This window comes from Dipodomys merriami, unplaced genomic scaffold, assembly GCF_024711535.1.
Source record: "Dipodomys merriami isolate MVZ:Mamm:240054 unplaced genomic scaffold, mDipMer1.0.p SCAF_32, whole genome shotgun sequence".
NCBI classification, from domain to species: Eukaryota; Metazoa; Chordata; class Mammalia; order Rodentia; family Heteromyidae; genus Dipodomys; species Dipodomys merriami.
Window position 1 is genome coordinate 15650622 of NW_027204715.1, and position 16479 is coordinate 15667100.

General features: G+C 34.8%; 1 protein-coding gene across 7 annotated transcripts in view; it reads right to left on the reverse strand.

The window, feature by feature from the left end:
• The window catches only part of LOC138841502 (cadherin-10), a 168353-nt gene that overhangs the window by 92692 nt on the left and 59182 nt on the right, over nucleotides 1-16479 (reverse strand). For all 7 annotated transcript variants that reach the window (XM_070042231.1, XM_070042230.1, XM_070042227.1 and 4 more), the window contains exon 2: nucleotides 930-1291. In XM_070042231.1, the coding sequence (XP_069898332.1) occupies nucleotides 930-1160 (231 nt within the window). In that variant the 5' untranslated portion in view covers nucleotides 1161-1291. The remainder of the gene's footprint in view (nucleotides 1-929; nucleotides 1292-16479) is intronic.

Sequence of the window (16479 nt, forward strand, 5' to 3'; positions counted from 1 at the left end):
TAAAGATGGAAATAATTGGAGTATATTAAGACTTATCAAATTGTTCCAATAAAAATATATTCTCTCAGAAACAGAATTTTTTTCTTAAAAGATAAATCTTAGTACACATTTAATAGAAGCAGGGCTCTTTGCTTCCAAGTTTATACACCAATAATCAATTTGTTTTTATCTGCTAGAAACATTATACAGTTTTCCTCTCTGTAAATGACTTTAAAAAATGTGGAATATACTCATATAAATAAGCAGTACTCATATTCTTTGGACATATAAATTGCTTTCCATTTTGTAGAATATTAAGCATCTGTGATAATACATTGCATTTTCTTAATTGAAGCCAATGTCAATTGAATATAAATGTGTATATGTATGCACATATGTGTGTGAATATAATTTGGTCTTCCAAATAACTGTAGTAATATATTCTCTTCATTACTTTTTATCTATGAGTTTCAAGGCTTTAATTCCAGCTGCTCCCTAATCCATAGTTGTTGGGCAGGATAAATTCAATCAAACAAGTTTGTATATTACATTCATTCCCTATTTTCTCAAACATAATCCATACATTAAAAAACATTTTTTGGAGGGCTGAGAAGGTGGCTCAGTGGTAGAGCACTTGCCTTGCATGCATGATGCCCTGGGTTCGATTCCTCAACACCACATAAGCAGAAAAAAAAGCCGGAAGTGGTGCTATGGCTCAAGTGGTAGAGTGCTAGCCTTGAGCAGAAGAGCTGAGGGACAGCGCCCAGGCCCAGAGTTCAGGCCCCATGACCGGACCCCCCCCCAAAAAAAAAACAACCAACAAAAAACAAAACAAAACATTTTTTTGAGAATCAAATTTCTTAAGAATCACCATTTTGAAGCTTTCCACGTTCCTTAAAAAGACACATAAAGTAAGAATGGACATGTTTAACATCTCAGAATGTACTTACTTTGCCTACATATTGATAATCAGATCCTGTGTATTCCTCCAGCAAGAAAAACTGGTTCCACATCCACCCACGCTTCTGACGATGCAGGATTTTCCCATCACTCCTTGGTACTGAGGCACCTACAAACCTTTGTTGGGGCACAGGAGTCCTTTTGAAGGTTATCTCTGGAGAACAGGGATGTGGCAAGCACACCCAGAGTAGCGACAGTCTTAACAATTGATATATTCTCATATTTCACTTGCTGCCAAGGCCCAGGGCGGAAGGAAGAGATAGAAAGCAGTCCTGTTGGGCTGGGTTGTGTTTCACTGTATTTCAACTGGCTTCCAGCATTTCATCAATGATTTGCACATGTTTCTCCAAGGCTTCAAACAAACAAATAAAAAAGTCAGTTGACAACATGGTGGCTCTTAGTTGTCACTTTAAATTTAAAATGACAATGGTTTATTAATAATAGATACTGAAATGCTTATTTTCTTTTTGTTCACAAAATACTGGTAAGCTTTGAGAAATACTATTTATCTGGCAAAATGTCTAAAATTGAGGAAACGATGATTCTGAAGATTTTCTTTCAAACATTTCATGTGTATTCCTATACTATATGATTCATTTAGCATGCCTTGATTCTTTCTACAGGCTTATAAAGAGGATTCATTTCTTGTTCGTTATTGTACTCCTGATACTCCATTACCATATTACAGGTAATTTCCACAAAAAAACAAATCAAAAACAGCAATAATAATAATAATAAATAACAAAAAGCTTTCCATTTCTTGGAGTTTATGTTGATAAACATCATTTTATATGATAAAATGCATATAGCTATTAGGCCTTTGTGATCCCATCTTTAGAATATGCTCCTTTGGTTTCACTGGGTGAATGCTTAGAATCTTGTTTAATATATCATGTCCAAGTATATATTTTTTGTCTTTTACCATCCATTGTGTTTACTTGTAGATAATTACTACAAATGAGGAAAAACATGAACATGCAACTTATATTTCTCTGGGTCTGGCTTACTTTAATTAATCATTTTATCCAAGTCCTCCAGTTTCCTTACAAATGGAACAATATCATTCATTCTGATGCAAGCATAGAATTTGATTGTGTGTGTGTGTGTGTGTGTGTGTGTGTGTGTGTGTATCACATTTTCATTTGCTGATTCACCTTGAGGGGCATCTGGCTTGATTAATGTATAACTTTAAATATTTGTTTTCATTTATCCTATTTTGCAACATTTTGCTTAAAATTTTGTATGGAGTTTAAAATTTTAATAACATATATTTGATTTCTAGAAATAATATGTGTTATAAATCCAAAGCTCTGGATTTCACACCTTTGTATGAGGACATATTCTAGGTAAGCTGACATTTACATGTATGCTGTCATCTACAATTAGCTGGTAGCAGTCTGTTTACTTTTTTGTTTTATTACCAAAAAACATTGAAGGTTAATGATACTGTGCTTTAGGAATAAGATTAATGGGAAAGCAATATTTCCCTGGAGTGTATCATATAAAAACAAGATCCTCATAGCACATTAAGTTCTACAGCATGATAGAGCTACATTCCATTCAAATATGTCATATAATACTCTACTCAAATATGTCATATAATACTCTACTTGGAGCTTAGCAATTTTCTGATGCATAAAACAATTTTATGTCCCAAAGTGCTGACTTTACAGACATTCAAATTGATTATACTCTAAGCAAAAAGGTATGTCTCTGTTATTCGATATCAGAAAGGGCAGGACAGTATCTGCAGATATATACATTTTTCTTAAAAGTAGGAAGTTTGTGCAAAAAAAGTGTTCACTTATTTAGAATTCAAAAATTTATTCTTGTTTTCTTTTTTCTACTTGAATTATTATATTTTTTATTTTTTATTTTAGTTTAATTTTTATCTTTAAGCGGTTGTACAAAGGTATTGTCATTCAACAAAATAGTATATAAATACATTGAATTCCATTTCTTTCCACTTTCTCCCTCAACCACACATTATAAAATTCAATTCATGGTCTACAAATAAGTGTTAATTAAAAAATTAACACTTAAAGTTTATAAATTTACACTGCAACATTCTCCTCCTCAATTTTTAGTCTTTTTTTTTAGTGGTTAGTGCTTATGTTCTTCATAGATACCAATTTCAAATACAATTATCAAATTACCCATACTGTTAAAAGACAGTCACCAATATCTGGTGAAAGGATACGTGGACATAAGGAGGGTAGATTTTCATTATTATTCTTTCCATTGCTTAATGATAACATTTCTGTTTATATTTTATAAAAGCAATCCTATAATAATCCTAATTTGCATGATGTTTGAATCTTAGTGAATAAAGTTGGATAGTATATATAAGGGTGTCAACAAATGGTAGTGATACTAAGATTTGAGTTCATAGCCTTGTATTGGCTATAGCAAAATCCCAGGTCATTTTACAAACACACACACACACACACACACACACACACACACACACACACACACACACACACACACGTCATGATTGACATCTTCATAACCAAATTGTTTTTATTTCACAATTTGTACACAAGAGATAATTTATCTATAGAAAAATAATTGCATTTCATATATTTTATGATACATATATGAATTATAGCAGATATATTGCACATATTGCCCTGAATTAGGGACATTTTGTCTTATACATTTTTTCTTCTCCTTTTTAAATTTTATTTTATTGTAAAGATGCTGCACAGAGGGGTTACAGTTTATTTTATTATATTTTTCAAAAGTATGATTTAGAAACAATTTTGAAATTATTACTTAGAATTATAATAATTATTTCGAATTATTTAGAAATGATTTGCAAAGAATGGTAAGATTACTGGCCAGACATGGTATCACACAGCTATAAGCAAGCTAATAGGAACGTGAAGATTCAATGATGACTGGAGTTCAGCTTGGGTAAAAAAACTGGGAGCAAAATCCCCATAACAAACAATAAGTCCATTGTGGGCTATTGTGGGCCAACTCTGTGATTCCAACTATTTAGAAGATATAGAATGAAGATTGCAATCCAAGGCAGCCAGAACAAAAATAAAAACTAAATAGTGTCATATATAATGTATATAACAATGTATTATATATATACTATATAGCAATAGATACAATTATATATAATATATAGCAATAATATTGTTACCTTTCTAAGGAATTACACCGAGTCCTCCCTTGATTCTATTCTATTTCAGTTAATATATTGTATACACTCGCGTACCACTCAAATTTTTACTTATATATTTGTAAACTAATTGTACCTTCCACATGAGAGAAAACATGTAAGCTTTGTCTCTCTGGCTTGCCTTATTTCACTTAACATAATTTTTCTAAGTCTTCCCACTTCTTTGCAAATGATGTAACATTATTCCTTCTAATAGATGAGTGAAATTCCATTTGTATATATATCACATTTTTTTTTGATCCATTCATCCATGGAGAGGCATCTGGGTAAATTCTGTTTGAAAGTGTTACAGAGTGATTGAGCAAGTTTACATTCCCACCAGCAGTATATTGGGGTTTCATTTTACCTTATTGTTTATATTCCTGTTAACTGGGGTAAGGTAGAATCTCAGTGAAAAATTCAATGTATATCCTACAAAAATAAGAAAAATGAGAGAAAAGGAGATCGAAAGGGAGGGATGAGAATGTTCAACGAAACGTCCTTAACCAACACACATTGTATTCATGAAATACTTGGTTGAATGGCAACTCCTTTGTATAAAGATAAAAAGAAATAAACAAAAATATTAAAGCCAATTGAAATAGGAGGGCACTGCCAATTGGAATAGGAGGGTGCCCCCAATTTGCCTAGTTCCTAGCAAACTTTAGTCCTGATTTTTTACCACAGTCCTCTTCTGACAAAAAAATAAAAGAGAATACAAGTTTACATAAAAATAGAAATTTATATTGAACTACCTATTTAGCACCATATGAAAGTTTATATTAAACTTCCCTTTTATTTTTCTTTGGGCATGTTCATTTGTTCTTTGGAGCTAAGACATTTCAGAATTTTACTTATTTATTAGAATTACAACTAGTTAATTCCCCTACAGCCTTACTCATATTATTGAACATGACTTCTCCACTTTACCTCTTAAGCTTTAATGTAATCATCAAATGTGTATCCTATGCTTTGGGGGTTTTGCTAACCTCTCAATTGAACCCTTCCCTCAATTTGCCCTGCTGTTTTCAGTGATCAGAATTTCATGATTAAAAAGTTTTCAATATCTACCAACAAGATTTCTTGTCCTCAATCTTTCTTATTTAAAATATAACCTCCAGGGTGTTAGCGAAATTAAATTTTCAAAACCCACTTCACCAAGTATAAAATCAATTAGAATTTTTTAACATGCCTACCACAGGAAATATGACATGTGAAATGTGTATTTCAGCTCCACATTTGGAAATAGATGATAATTTACAAAAGAAAATTTCACATTATTTACAACTTTTTCAAACTTTCAAATGTTAATTTCCCAACTAATTTAATTTCCCTGTAATTTCTCAACTATAGAAACTTGAATACTCATTAGTAAATGAAGTTGGTAGGTATATTATAAGGGTATCAGCAAATGATGGTGATCCTGAGATTTGAGTTTGTAGTTTTGTGTTTGCTACAGCAAAAACCCCAAGCCATTTTGATTTTAGTGCATTTTTCAAAGAAGTTTTTCGTTCTGAATCTCCTAGTTAGCCTCAGACCAATCCTTTTACATAAACTCACTATGTAGATGGGAATACAGGTATATACCTCCATGCTCAGCTTTTGTTGTTGTTGTTTGTTTTTCAGGAGTTTTGTTGTTTGTTTGTTTGTGATTAGTATTTTGGTGGTGCTATTTGGTTGGTTGGTTTGCTTCTTTTTTTTGTTTTGTTTTTTTCTTTGAGATAATTTTTGCCCAGGCTGTCTCATCCTCATCCTTCTATATTTTTTCCACATATCTAAGATTGCAGGCATTTACCACCAAGCCCATTGAGGTGTTTCTTGAATAAAGTAACTAACGTGTTATAAAAATCTTTATGAATCGATAATACTATTGTTGATGCAAATCAAAGTCAATTTTAGAATATAAATATTTATTGTATAAGGGACCTATTCGACTTGTTTAATATTAGATGTAGTCTTATAATTAAAAAGACTAGTTGATTAAATCAAACAAAAATACTAAAAAATAAAATTGAGTAATATAATTTCCATATAATAAATTTAATTTTGTTAAGTTAAACTTCAAACATCTTCTCAGTCATGGTCCTGAACACTTCCCTCAGCTCTTTAGCTGAAGGCTAGTGCTCTATCACTTGAGCCACAGTGCCATTTCTGACTTTTTCTGCTTATGTGGTGCTGAGGAATTGAACACAGAGACTCATGCATGCAAGGAAAGCTCTTTACCACTGAGCCATCTTCCCAGCCCACTTCATACATCATAACTGTACCTATTTCTCTCTGTGTGTGTCTCTCTTTCTCTCTCTGTCTCTCTATCTCTGACTTTGTCCCTGTCTTTGTTTCTGTCTCTCTCTCTGTCTCTGTCTCTGTCTCTCTGTCTCTCCCTCTGTCTGCCTGTCTCTCTCTCTCTTGGTCTGTTGTGGTGTTTAATCTCAAGGCCTGAGTATTGACTCTGAGCCTCGTTGTGCTCAAGTCTAGTGCTCTACCACTTGAGTCACAGCACCATTTCTGGCTTGAGTAGTTTCTTGGAGATAATAATCTCATGGACTTTCCTGCCCAGGGTGGCTTTGAACCGCAGTACTCAGATCTCAGCCTCCTGAGTGGCTAGGATTACAGGGGTGAGACACTGGCACCTGGCTATAGTCTTTTCATCTCAAACATAATGTAACTCAAATGTTAGATGCAGTTCAAAAATTCTTAAACCATCTCTTACCATTACACATTCCCATATTTCCCATAGAGCAATGTCTTACATTCCATTGTACTTTCAGAATTCTTGAATCAAATGGTAAACTCTGAAGGTCACAGTACTCTGCACTTCTAAAAATGCTTTTGGATGTGGTCAGTACATCTGGTCCACATGGTTAGATACCAAAATGGTAGGTCTTCCTCAAACCTAACTGTATCATCAGAATGCGCTTCTGACTGTGCTCATGTCTCAGTGCTTCACAGCAATGACTTTGACAGCACAAGGAAAGATGCCGTGACTTCAAGGAAGGAGAAGATCAGACATGGCTTGTAAATATCGCTAAGTCATTTCTGTATTATTTTAAACCAGACAATTTGGTACAAGTCTTCGCATGCTATAGCAGTTTTTCTTCTGGCCACACAGTGTGCTGTATTTTCCTTTGTAAATGTATTTTAAAGTATGTCTCTTTGCTTTTATGTCAGTTTTGTTACAAAAGAGTTCAGATGATTTTTTTAAAATATTCATCACATCACTTCTGATAAAATCTGTGAAATTTTTTGGATATGCATCCAAGCAAAGCAGTTCTTAGAATGTACTATCGGAGGCATTTTGATGAATCTCAATTACTAATTAAGTCTCCACAGATTACAGCTATCTCTACAACCCTTCTGTGGCTTAATAAAAACAATTTGTCATTTTTCAGGCAATTGATTATGCTCACTAGGTTCTTAATGTACTAGTTTTAAAAAAACACCTATTAAAACAGTCATAGAAAAAACTAAATATTATTCAGGCCAAACTAAAGCCTACATGGGTAGATACCTTAAATTCTTATAGAATTTCATACAATAAATACAGTCTGATGATATTTAAACATTTAATTGAAACAGTGCATACTGAAACTTTCCATTTTATGCAGCTAACACCATTTTATACCACTAGGTCAAAGAAGCATGGGAGATAATTCAATCAAAACATGAAACTAAGGATTCAAATAAAATAAGACTATATGCTAGATCATATTTTTTCAGAGTTCTTTACATATTATCTATTGTGCTCTAATATCTTAGAAAACATATAAATCATCATTGAAAAATTTAAATCAAGGCTTTATAGAGCTTCATACAAAGTTTTCGTGAAACATTATTTAATTAGACTGAATAGTCTTTTTGTAAAACCTTTCCCATAGGAAGGAATGTTGGTGATTTGGAGAAAAAAAAATGTCACCCCACAGCTGGTGGCTCACACCTGTAATCCTAGCTACTAAGGAGGCTGAGATCTGAGGCTCATGGTCCAAATCCAGCCCAGGCAGGAAAGAATGTGAGATTCTTATCTCCAATAAACCACTAGAAAACCTGAAGCGGTACTGTGGCTCAAGTGGTAGAGTGCTTGCCTTGAGCTGAAGAGCTGAGGGACAGGGCCCAGGTCCATACCAGAGTTCAAGCCCCACTATGACAAAAAATAACATATATATATATATATATATATATATATATATATATATATATGTCAATAGGCATTTATATCATTTTATGCCTAATCTTATATTTAGGGTGATGCAATTCTTATAAGACATTTTTCAAAGGTGATAATTACACCTTCGTTGAGTAATATACCTTGATAGCCTCCTATAAGTTATCACAGCTGGCTGGGATGGTTCCCAATGCATAACAAACGCCAGGGAGCTCTGGTCTTCGCTATTCTTCTCAGGTTAAAATTCTCCTTCAAGCAGAACTGTTTGAAATTAATTTTATTCTCCAGGAATGTGACTTGAACACAAACCAGTAAAACACTTCTGCTGCTCTGCTTTGTGCTAATAATGCCTTCACACGATAATTTACAAAGGCAGATATAAGCTACATAAATTCAGAGTAGTAGGAAGATAAAGCGTATGGCGAGGGAATTGCAAAGCACTGGTTAATTAGCCACATGACATGATGTGGCCATTATCTATAAGGTTCTTGTGAACAGGCTGATGAGGAGCATTGCAGAGTTCTTCCACAACCTTTAACTCAGCAGCAAATGTGACAGTCCCAGATGTGTCTTGCTCCATGATCAAGTTGCAGAGCCAATACAGCTGTGACATTACACCTGCTGCTTCCACAAAGTCTCATTTTACTGAACTAGGATTTACTTCCTTCTGTGGAAACTGAAACCAAGATTGTTCAAGAGGTAACGAGAAGATATTTGGATAAAGCCATCAGGCCTCTACATTTTCTTTGATCCAGGAGTTGAGCTATTTCTGTAAAACAATGCATAAAGAACTCCAGAGATCTAGAGAGAGATAGAGAGAGGTGGAAGGAATGGAGAGGAGAGAGGAAAAGAGAGAGCTCTTGGGAATTTCATTTATACTTCTCACCAGAGATGGATCATTTTACATTGAAGACATTATTGTTAGTAAAAGATACTTATAGAGCAGGTAAGCAAAGCTTGAAGAAAAACATCCACTAAAGACCATTCATCTTCTAAGTCATTTCTACAGACCTTACATATACACAGTAATACATACTGTGTGAACTAAATTGAGGCACGTATTCTACAGTGTTGATACATGAAAGGAAAACTGAATGGTTTTAAAAAAGGTGTTTTCATTGTTATACTGGAAATTGGAAATATTGTCAGTCATGCATACAAATCAAAGATGCCTTCACATGGAGATATATCATTGTCTTCTAAAATATACATATAGGGCTGGGAATGTGGCTCAGTGGTAGAGCGCTTGCCTTGCATGCCTGAGGCCTTGGGTTCAATTCCTCAGCACCACATAAGAAAAAAGCCGGAAGTGGTGCTGTGGCTCAAGTGGTAGAGGGCTAACCTTGAGCTGAAGAGCTGAGGGACAGCGTCCAGGCCCAGAGTTCAGGCCCCACGACCGGACCCAAAAAAAAAAAAACACCAAAAAATAAAATAAAATAAAATATACATATAGTCATCTATATGAGGATAAACATAGGAATTATGGAACAGAATTTTGTGGCATTCTAGAATTCTGTGCTCTAATATCTTAGAATTTTGATAATATAATAGAATTTGAGGCATTTATTTGTGGTACAGGGTTAAGATGTACAAGATTGAGAAAATATATATAAACACTAATTTCTGTTTTGATATTTCTGTAATATTAGAAAACCCAATTGTAAATAATCTTTCTCATCTTTATATGGAATTCATTCTATACAAACAGATCTTCTATTTTTTTGTTTGTTTTGTTTTGTGTGTCATGTGGCTTGAACTCTGGGCCTGGGCACTGTCCCTCAGTTCTTCGGCTCAAGGCACGTGCTCTACTACTTGAGCTACAGAACCACCTCCAGTTTTCTGGTAGTTAATTGGAAATAAGAGTCTCACAGACTTTCTTGCCTGTGATAGCTTCGAACCCTGATCTTCAGATCTCAGCCTCCTTAGTAGCTAGGATTACAGGTGTAAGCCACCATCACCTGGCTTTCTCCTAGATTATAAGACTGTAGCTGAACTATAATATCAGAATCATGTAAATTCCATCTTCTTGAGGACAGACTAAGTCTTGGTAATAATATTTGACTAAATGCTAAATTATTTCATCATCGTTTTCAACTGAAGAAGGATTCAAAGTTTATTTCCTTCCTCATAACATTTATTTTATTTCTTAAAAGTGTCTATGCTAATACAGGCAATAGAATCTAGAAATATGTTGTTTTATGTGAAAATATATTAACTATTAAACTATCGTGCTTGGAGCAATTCTAGAAACCCTTTCTTGAACAAATCATGATGTTTGCTTTGGACTTTGAAATATGGTTAGAATTTCTGTTCTGTAGCTGGCATCATTGAGACTCATGTTTATTTTCTCTCTGCAATATTTATGGTGCTCTCTTCCTGCCCATGAAGCTGGCCATATGGATCTCACAAATGTAACAATAATGGATGCACTGAGAATGTGGCAGCGAGGGAAAGAGCACCTACTTTAATTATGGGTGGTCTAAGGGAATTTTTTGCTTGTGAAAATCATGCTCAGGTGAGGTAAATGGTAGAGTGACAATGTGTGTGTGTGTGCTATGTGTGAGTGTATGTGCACATGACTACAAATAAGTTTAAGATTTAGACTCAGTTATAGCAATACAATGGAGTAGATTCTGTTGCATGCAATGAGCAATAGGGTCATGAGTATAGGAAGAGAATGCATAGGGGAAGTGCAAAGCTCTCTGTCTCTCTCTTTCTCTGTCTCTCTATCTCTGTCTCTCTATCTTTCTCTCTGTCTTTCTCTCTGTCTGTCTCTGTCTCTGTCTCCCTCTCTGTCTCTGTCTCCCTGTATCTCTGTCTCTGTCTCTCTGTCTCTCTGTCTCTCTCTGTGTCTTTGTCTCTCTCTCTCTCTCCCTCTCTCTCTCTCTTACACACACACCAGAAACAATATGTGATTGCTTAAGTCTGTAATCCTAGTCACTTAGTGGGATAGACTAGAAGATTTGAGTTCAAGGCCAGCTTGGGCATAAATATTTGCAATATTCCATGTCACTCAGTACCTGGGCACAATGGCATTCAACTGTTATCATAGCTCCAGGAAAGCACCTTAGCTGGACATAGTAGCATGCACTTTTTATTCCTCAGGGAAATGGGGAAAACAAGGAGAAGGATCGTAGCCCAAGCCAATCATGGCATAAAGCAGGACTCTACCTCAAAAACAACCACAGAAAAGAATGTGGAAATGTCAGAAGGCATGAGGCTATGAGCTTACGTGGTAGATCATTTGCCCCAAAAGCATGAAGCTCTAATACAGCTTGGAAACAGGAGGGAGTGCATTAATTTTCTAAGATAAGCTCAAATATAAATCTAGGTCCAGATCAGTTTTAATGTAGAATTTAAGTCAGATAAACTTTCAAGAACAATTTTCTCTACTAGCTATCTAGCATTGTGTTATGACTTTCAGGGCCTTAGGCAGTTTGTTCTCATCATCTACTTTCCCAAATATATATATATATATATATATATATATATATATATATTTCATGCTACTTTCCCAGAGATTCATATATTAATAATGCATTGCAAGACCTTTTTTTGTTCATTTACAAGTTCAACCTTTCTCTAACTTCAAAAGAAATTAAGTATATCCATTGGCTTCTAAAACTACTGTGAGACCTTAGCTCTACCTGTACTGTATCTAAACACAGAGTACACTGGTCTTAGTAACAAATATATAAGCATAACATTTCGACTCAACTTCAAAGTAAGCTAGACAATTTTCCATTATAGGATAATGTGACAGTTATGAAAGGTTCAAGAGTAATGTCCTATGTTGTGTTCGCTCACAAGCAGCTAGTATTATAACCAGGAATATAACTTGGTCATCAAATTCCTCTTGTACTGTTCTGAAATGTCTTGTGTAATTTAGCATGACTAGATGTTATCAACATTAAATGTTATACTTTACTGCTTTTATCTTGAAGAAATCCTGGCTCCTTTCCAGAGATATACCAATGAACCCATTTAGAGTAGAGATTTCTGATGTAGTTCAAAACTTATGAACTATAGACTATGAAATGTCCAGAAGTAGGCAATAAGGTATATGCTCAGGAATGTCTCTTAAAACTACTTTTTAAAATGTTCCTGGATAAATTCCACTTACTGTTTTTTATTTGAAATATATCATGGATATGTCAAGTTTTAAGTATGAATTTGCTCTTCAAGGACCCTTAAGAACAAACATTCAATAGTTAACTTATTTGAAAGAACAATGTGGGTAGCAGGTATGTTTGAGTTAAACCTGTAATTTATTTAATAAAAAAAGACAGAAAAATGACTTATATAAGTTGAGAAGGGGGATTATGGAGGAATATGAAAAAAGGGGTGTCCCTGACCATGGTGCATAATACTCAAACCTGACGAACCCCTTTGCACAATTAATGGAAACTATAATAATAAACATTAACAAAAATATAGCAAAAATCCTCTGGAAATGCTGATTTATTTAGTGGTTTCCTTTCTGCCCTCATGTATGTCATACTTTGATCTTAACTCTAACATCCTGGATTTTAGATTCCATTATCACGGAGTCCAAATGAAATACAGTTTGTCATTCTTCATTTGCTAAGTGTTATAATCACCTGTTTTGGCAATCTCTCTCTCTCTCTCTCTCTCTCTCTCTCTCTCTCTCTCTCTCTCTCTCTCTCTCTCTCTCTCTCTCTCTCACACACACACACACACACACACACACACACACATATATATAATCAATATAATCAATATATGCATTGGATATATTGTATGCATGAATTAAAATGTCACAATAAAATTCCCCTTGTGGAAGTAATATGTGTTAATTTTTTAAAATTAAATACGAGAGTTTATCATTCTACTTCACTGAATTGTTTGGTCACAGAATGCAAAGTAATGTAAAACTAATCACTGAAACAAAATCTTACACTGCACAAAGGAGATGAAATGTGTACACTACTCTTTTAGACACTAATGATGACATACATCAGTCGGTGCACCAATTGCATACTTGATCTACATCCAGTCCCAGTTCCCATGGGGCTAGCGAATCACTAGTTCAGGAAGACTGCAATAGGTTATGAACAGAGCTGGAAACCATAGAGCACATCCACATTCTGGATCATTAAGCCACAATCTATAATGGACCATTCATTCAGCTATTTGTAAATTATCCTGTGAAGCAGTGAGCTTGTCAGCATCCCCCTGCTCCTTTGAAAGGTGACGTCACAAAAGTATATATATACTGAACTCCTATACATTGAACTGATACAATCTGCATTTCTGCATGGCAGCTCTTGTTTGAAGGGATAAGGAACTCACTTATCATCTATTCCTTAGATAGATATCTTTGTCCTGGATAATGGTTACATCTTCTTGCTGTCTCCATTTATACATTCAGCACAGCTTTGTGTGCAGGCAAATTCTTAAGGGCCTTTAAAGGATTAAGTTGGTTTTGTTTTAAAACCCTCTAGCCACGTGCCAGTGGCTCACTCTTCTGATTCTAACTACTCTGAAAGCTGAGATTTGAGAATCTCAACTTCAAGCCTGCCCAGGAAAAGAAAGACTTGGAAGCTCTTATCTCCAACTAACCATCAAAGAGCCACAAGTGGAGTGGTGTCTTAATTGGTACAACAGTGCTCACACACACTCACATAAGATTTCCTTTAGCGGTCATTTTAATGTATTCTCTTATCTTCTACCATTCCCTAAGCAAATTTAGTAATTGTTATCTGGAGACAAGGGGATGATAAAGAAAAGGCTCAGTTTATTAGGCTAAGTTTTCTCTTTCTTATTCCTATCATATGGAATGGTAATCATCTGACAAATGGAAGATTATATTATGTTCTTATTATTTTTGGAAGAGTATATTTTAAAGTGTACTAGAATGGAATCCCCTATATTCACTCAGTGGACCTCCTACTTTATTTTATATAAAAATTATAAAAAGATTTTTAACATATGTACTTATGTATTCACTCATTTAACCTTATTTTGTAGTTCAACTAATCTTTGATTATGGTAGTTTCATCTGATATAATGAAACTCTAAAGTGTAAAAGATTTCAATTTTTTAACAAAGGAGGGGCAAGACAACTATCAGAGAAGAAATAAAACATGTGGAATACATGATGAGGAATATAAAACATGGAAGAATTAGAAACTTCCTGAGGAAAGTACACATGTAAGCTCCTGACATTATTAGCCTTCTGTCACTTGAGTTGTAATCATATAACTTGACCATTTTTGTCTTCAAATTCTAACACAACCAAGTAGGAATACACACACACACACACACACACACACACACACACACATACAAATTATAATAAAACAATACATTTTATGAGTGCATCTTTATTCCACACCAAAATAACAAAACAGCTCATGTCTGTAATCCTAGCTACTCAGGAGGCTGAGATCTGAAGATAGTGGTTCAAAGCCAGCCTGGGCAGGAAAGTCCGTGAAACTCTTATCTCCAATAAAAAACCAGAAAACCGGAAGTGGCACTGTAGCTCAAGTGGTAGATCTCTAGCCTTGTGCTGAATAGCTGAGGGACAGTGTTCAGGCTCAGAGTTCAAGCCCTACCACCAACACCAGCAGCACCAACAACAACAAAAAAAAACCCAGCATTATAAATAAGTGGGCTAATGACTTAAAGAGAAACTTCTCTGAAGAAGAAAGAAGGATGGCCAATAGACACATGAAGAAATGCTCAACCTCCCTAGCCATAAAAGAAATGCAAATCAAAACAACATTAAGATACCACCTCATCCCAGTTAGAATGGCAAAAATCAAGAACTCTAATAACAACAGATGCTGGAGGGGATGTGGACAGAAGGGAACCTTACTTCATTGTTGGTGGGAGTGTAAACTTGTTCAACCACTTTGGAAAGTAGCATGGAGTTTCCTCAAAAGACTCCACATAGAGCTCCCCTATGACCCAGCAGTCCCACTTTTGGGCATTTACCCAAATGTTTACAAACAAGACCACACTAAAGCTACCAGCACAACTATGTTTATTGCAGCATTATTTATTATAGCTAAGATCTAGAACCAACCCAGATGCCCCTCAGTAGATGAATGGATCAAGAAAATGTGGTATATATACACAGTGGAATTCTATGCCTCCATCAGAAAGAATGACATTGCCCCATTGTTAGGAAATGAAAAGATTTGGAAAAAATTATATTAAGTGAAGTAAGCCAAGCCCAAAGTAGCACAGGTCCCATGATTTCCCTTATTTGCAATATCTAGTATATGAATGAGTCAAGAAGAAAAGGGCAGATACGGTGATGTTAGGAAAACGAACCCTAAAATATATATTTTAAATGTTTTTTTCTTTCATGCATTTGTTTCTAATGCAATTGTAAGATTATTTCTTTGTTGCTTTGTATGTCCCTCCCCCACAGTATAACCCCTGCTTTCACTGTATTTGATGTCGGTATAATTTGTGGAAGGGAAGTGGAAAAACAAGTCATTTAAATAAGGATACAGGTGGACCTGTTGCAACAATGAGAAGTACAAGTCATGTCAAAAAAGAACTTTACAACTTGGGGGGGGGGATTGGGAGGGGAGGGAGGATGGGAAGGGATGGGAAGGGGAAACAAAGGAGGAGGCTACAATGCTTGATAAGAAATGTACTCACTATCTTGCCCATGTAATTGTAACCCCTCTGTACAGTATTTTCACAATAAAAAAATTAAAAAAACCAGCATTATAAGATTGACATGAAATTGAAGAATAATAAATATTATAAAGCGATACCTAAATCCTTAACCAAAATTTTGCAAAATAGATCATAGCAATATAGAAAGCTTTTTAATACATAATGCTTAGTATACATTTGGTTCAACAAGAATAAATGTATCATTGTAGTAATGTTGTACACAGAATTAAATAACTTCTGACTATTTCATTATCTGAAGATTAAAATAAGTTCCAAATTCAACATTCCTTATAGTAAAAAACTTCTCAAACTAGGAATAAAAGATTTATCTACCTTCAATCTGCATCTAATGTATTAGGAAATTACATTTCCCAATACATGAAGAAAAAATTTCAAAATATGTAGAGAAGGTAGATCTCCTGTAACTTTCTGGGCAGGAGTACAAAATACCATAGCTACTTCAGAAAACAAAATTGCTATATCTGAATCTCCATATGCACTAATCATGTGATACAATGTTCCACTACGGGCACTGATTAGGAAAAAG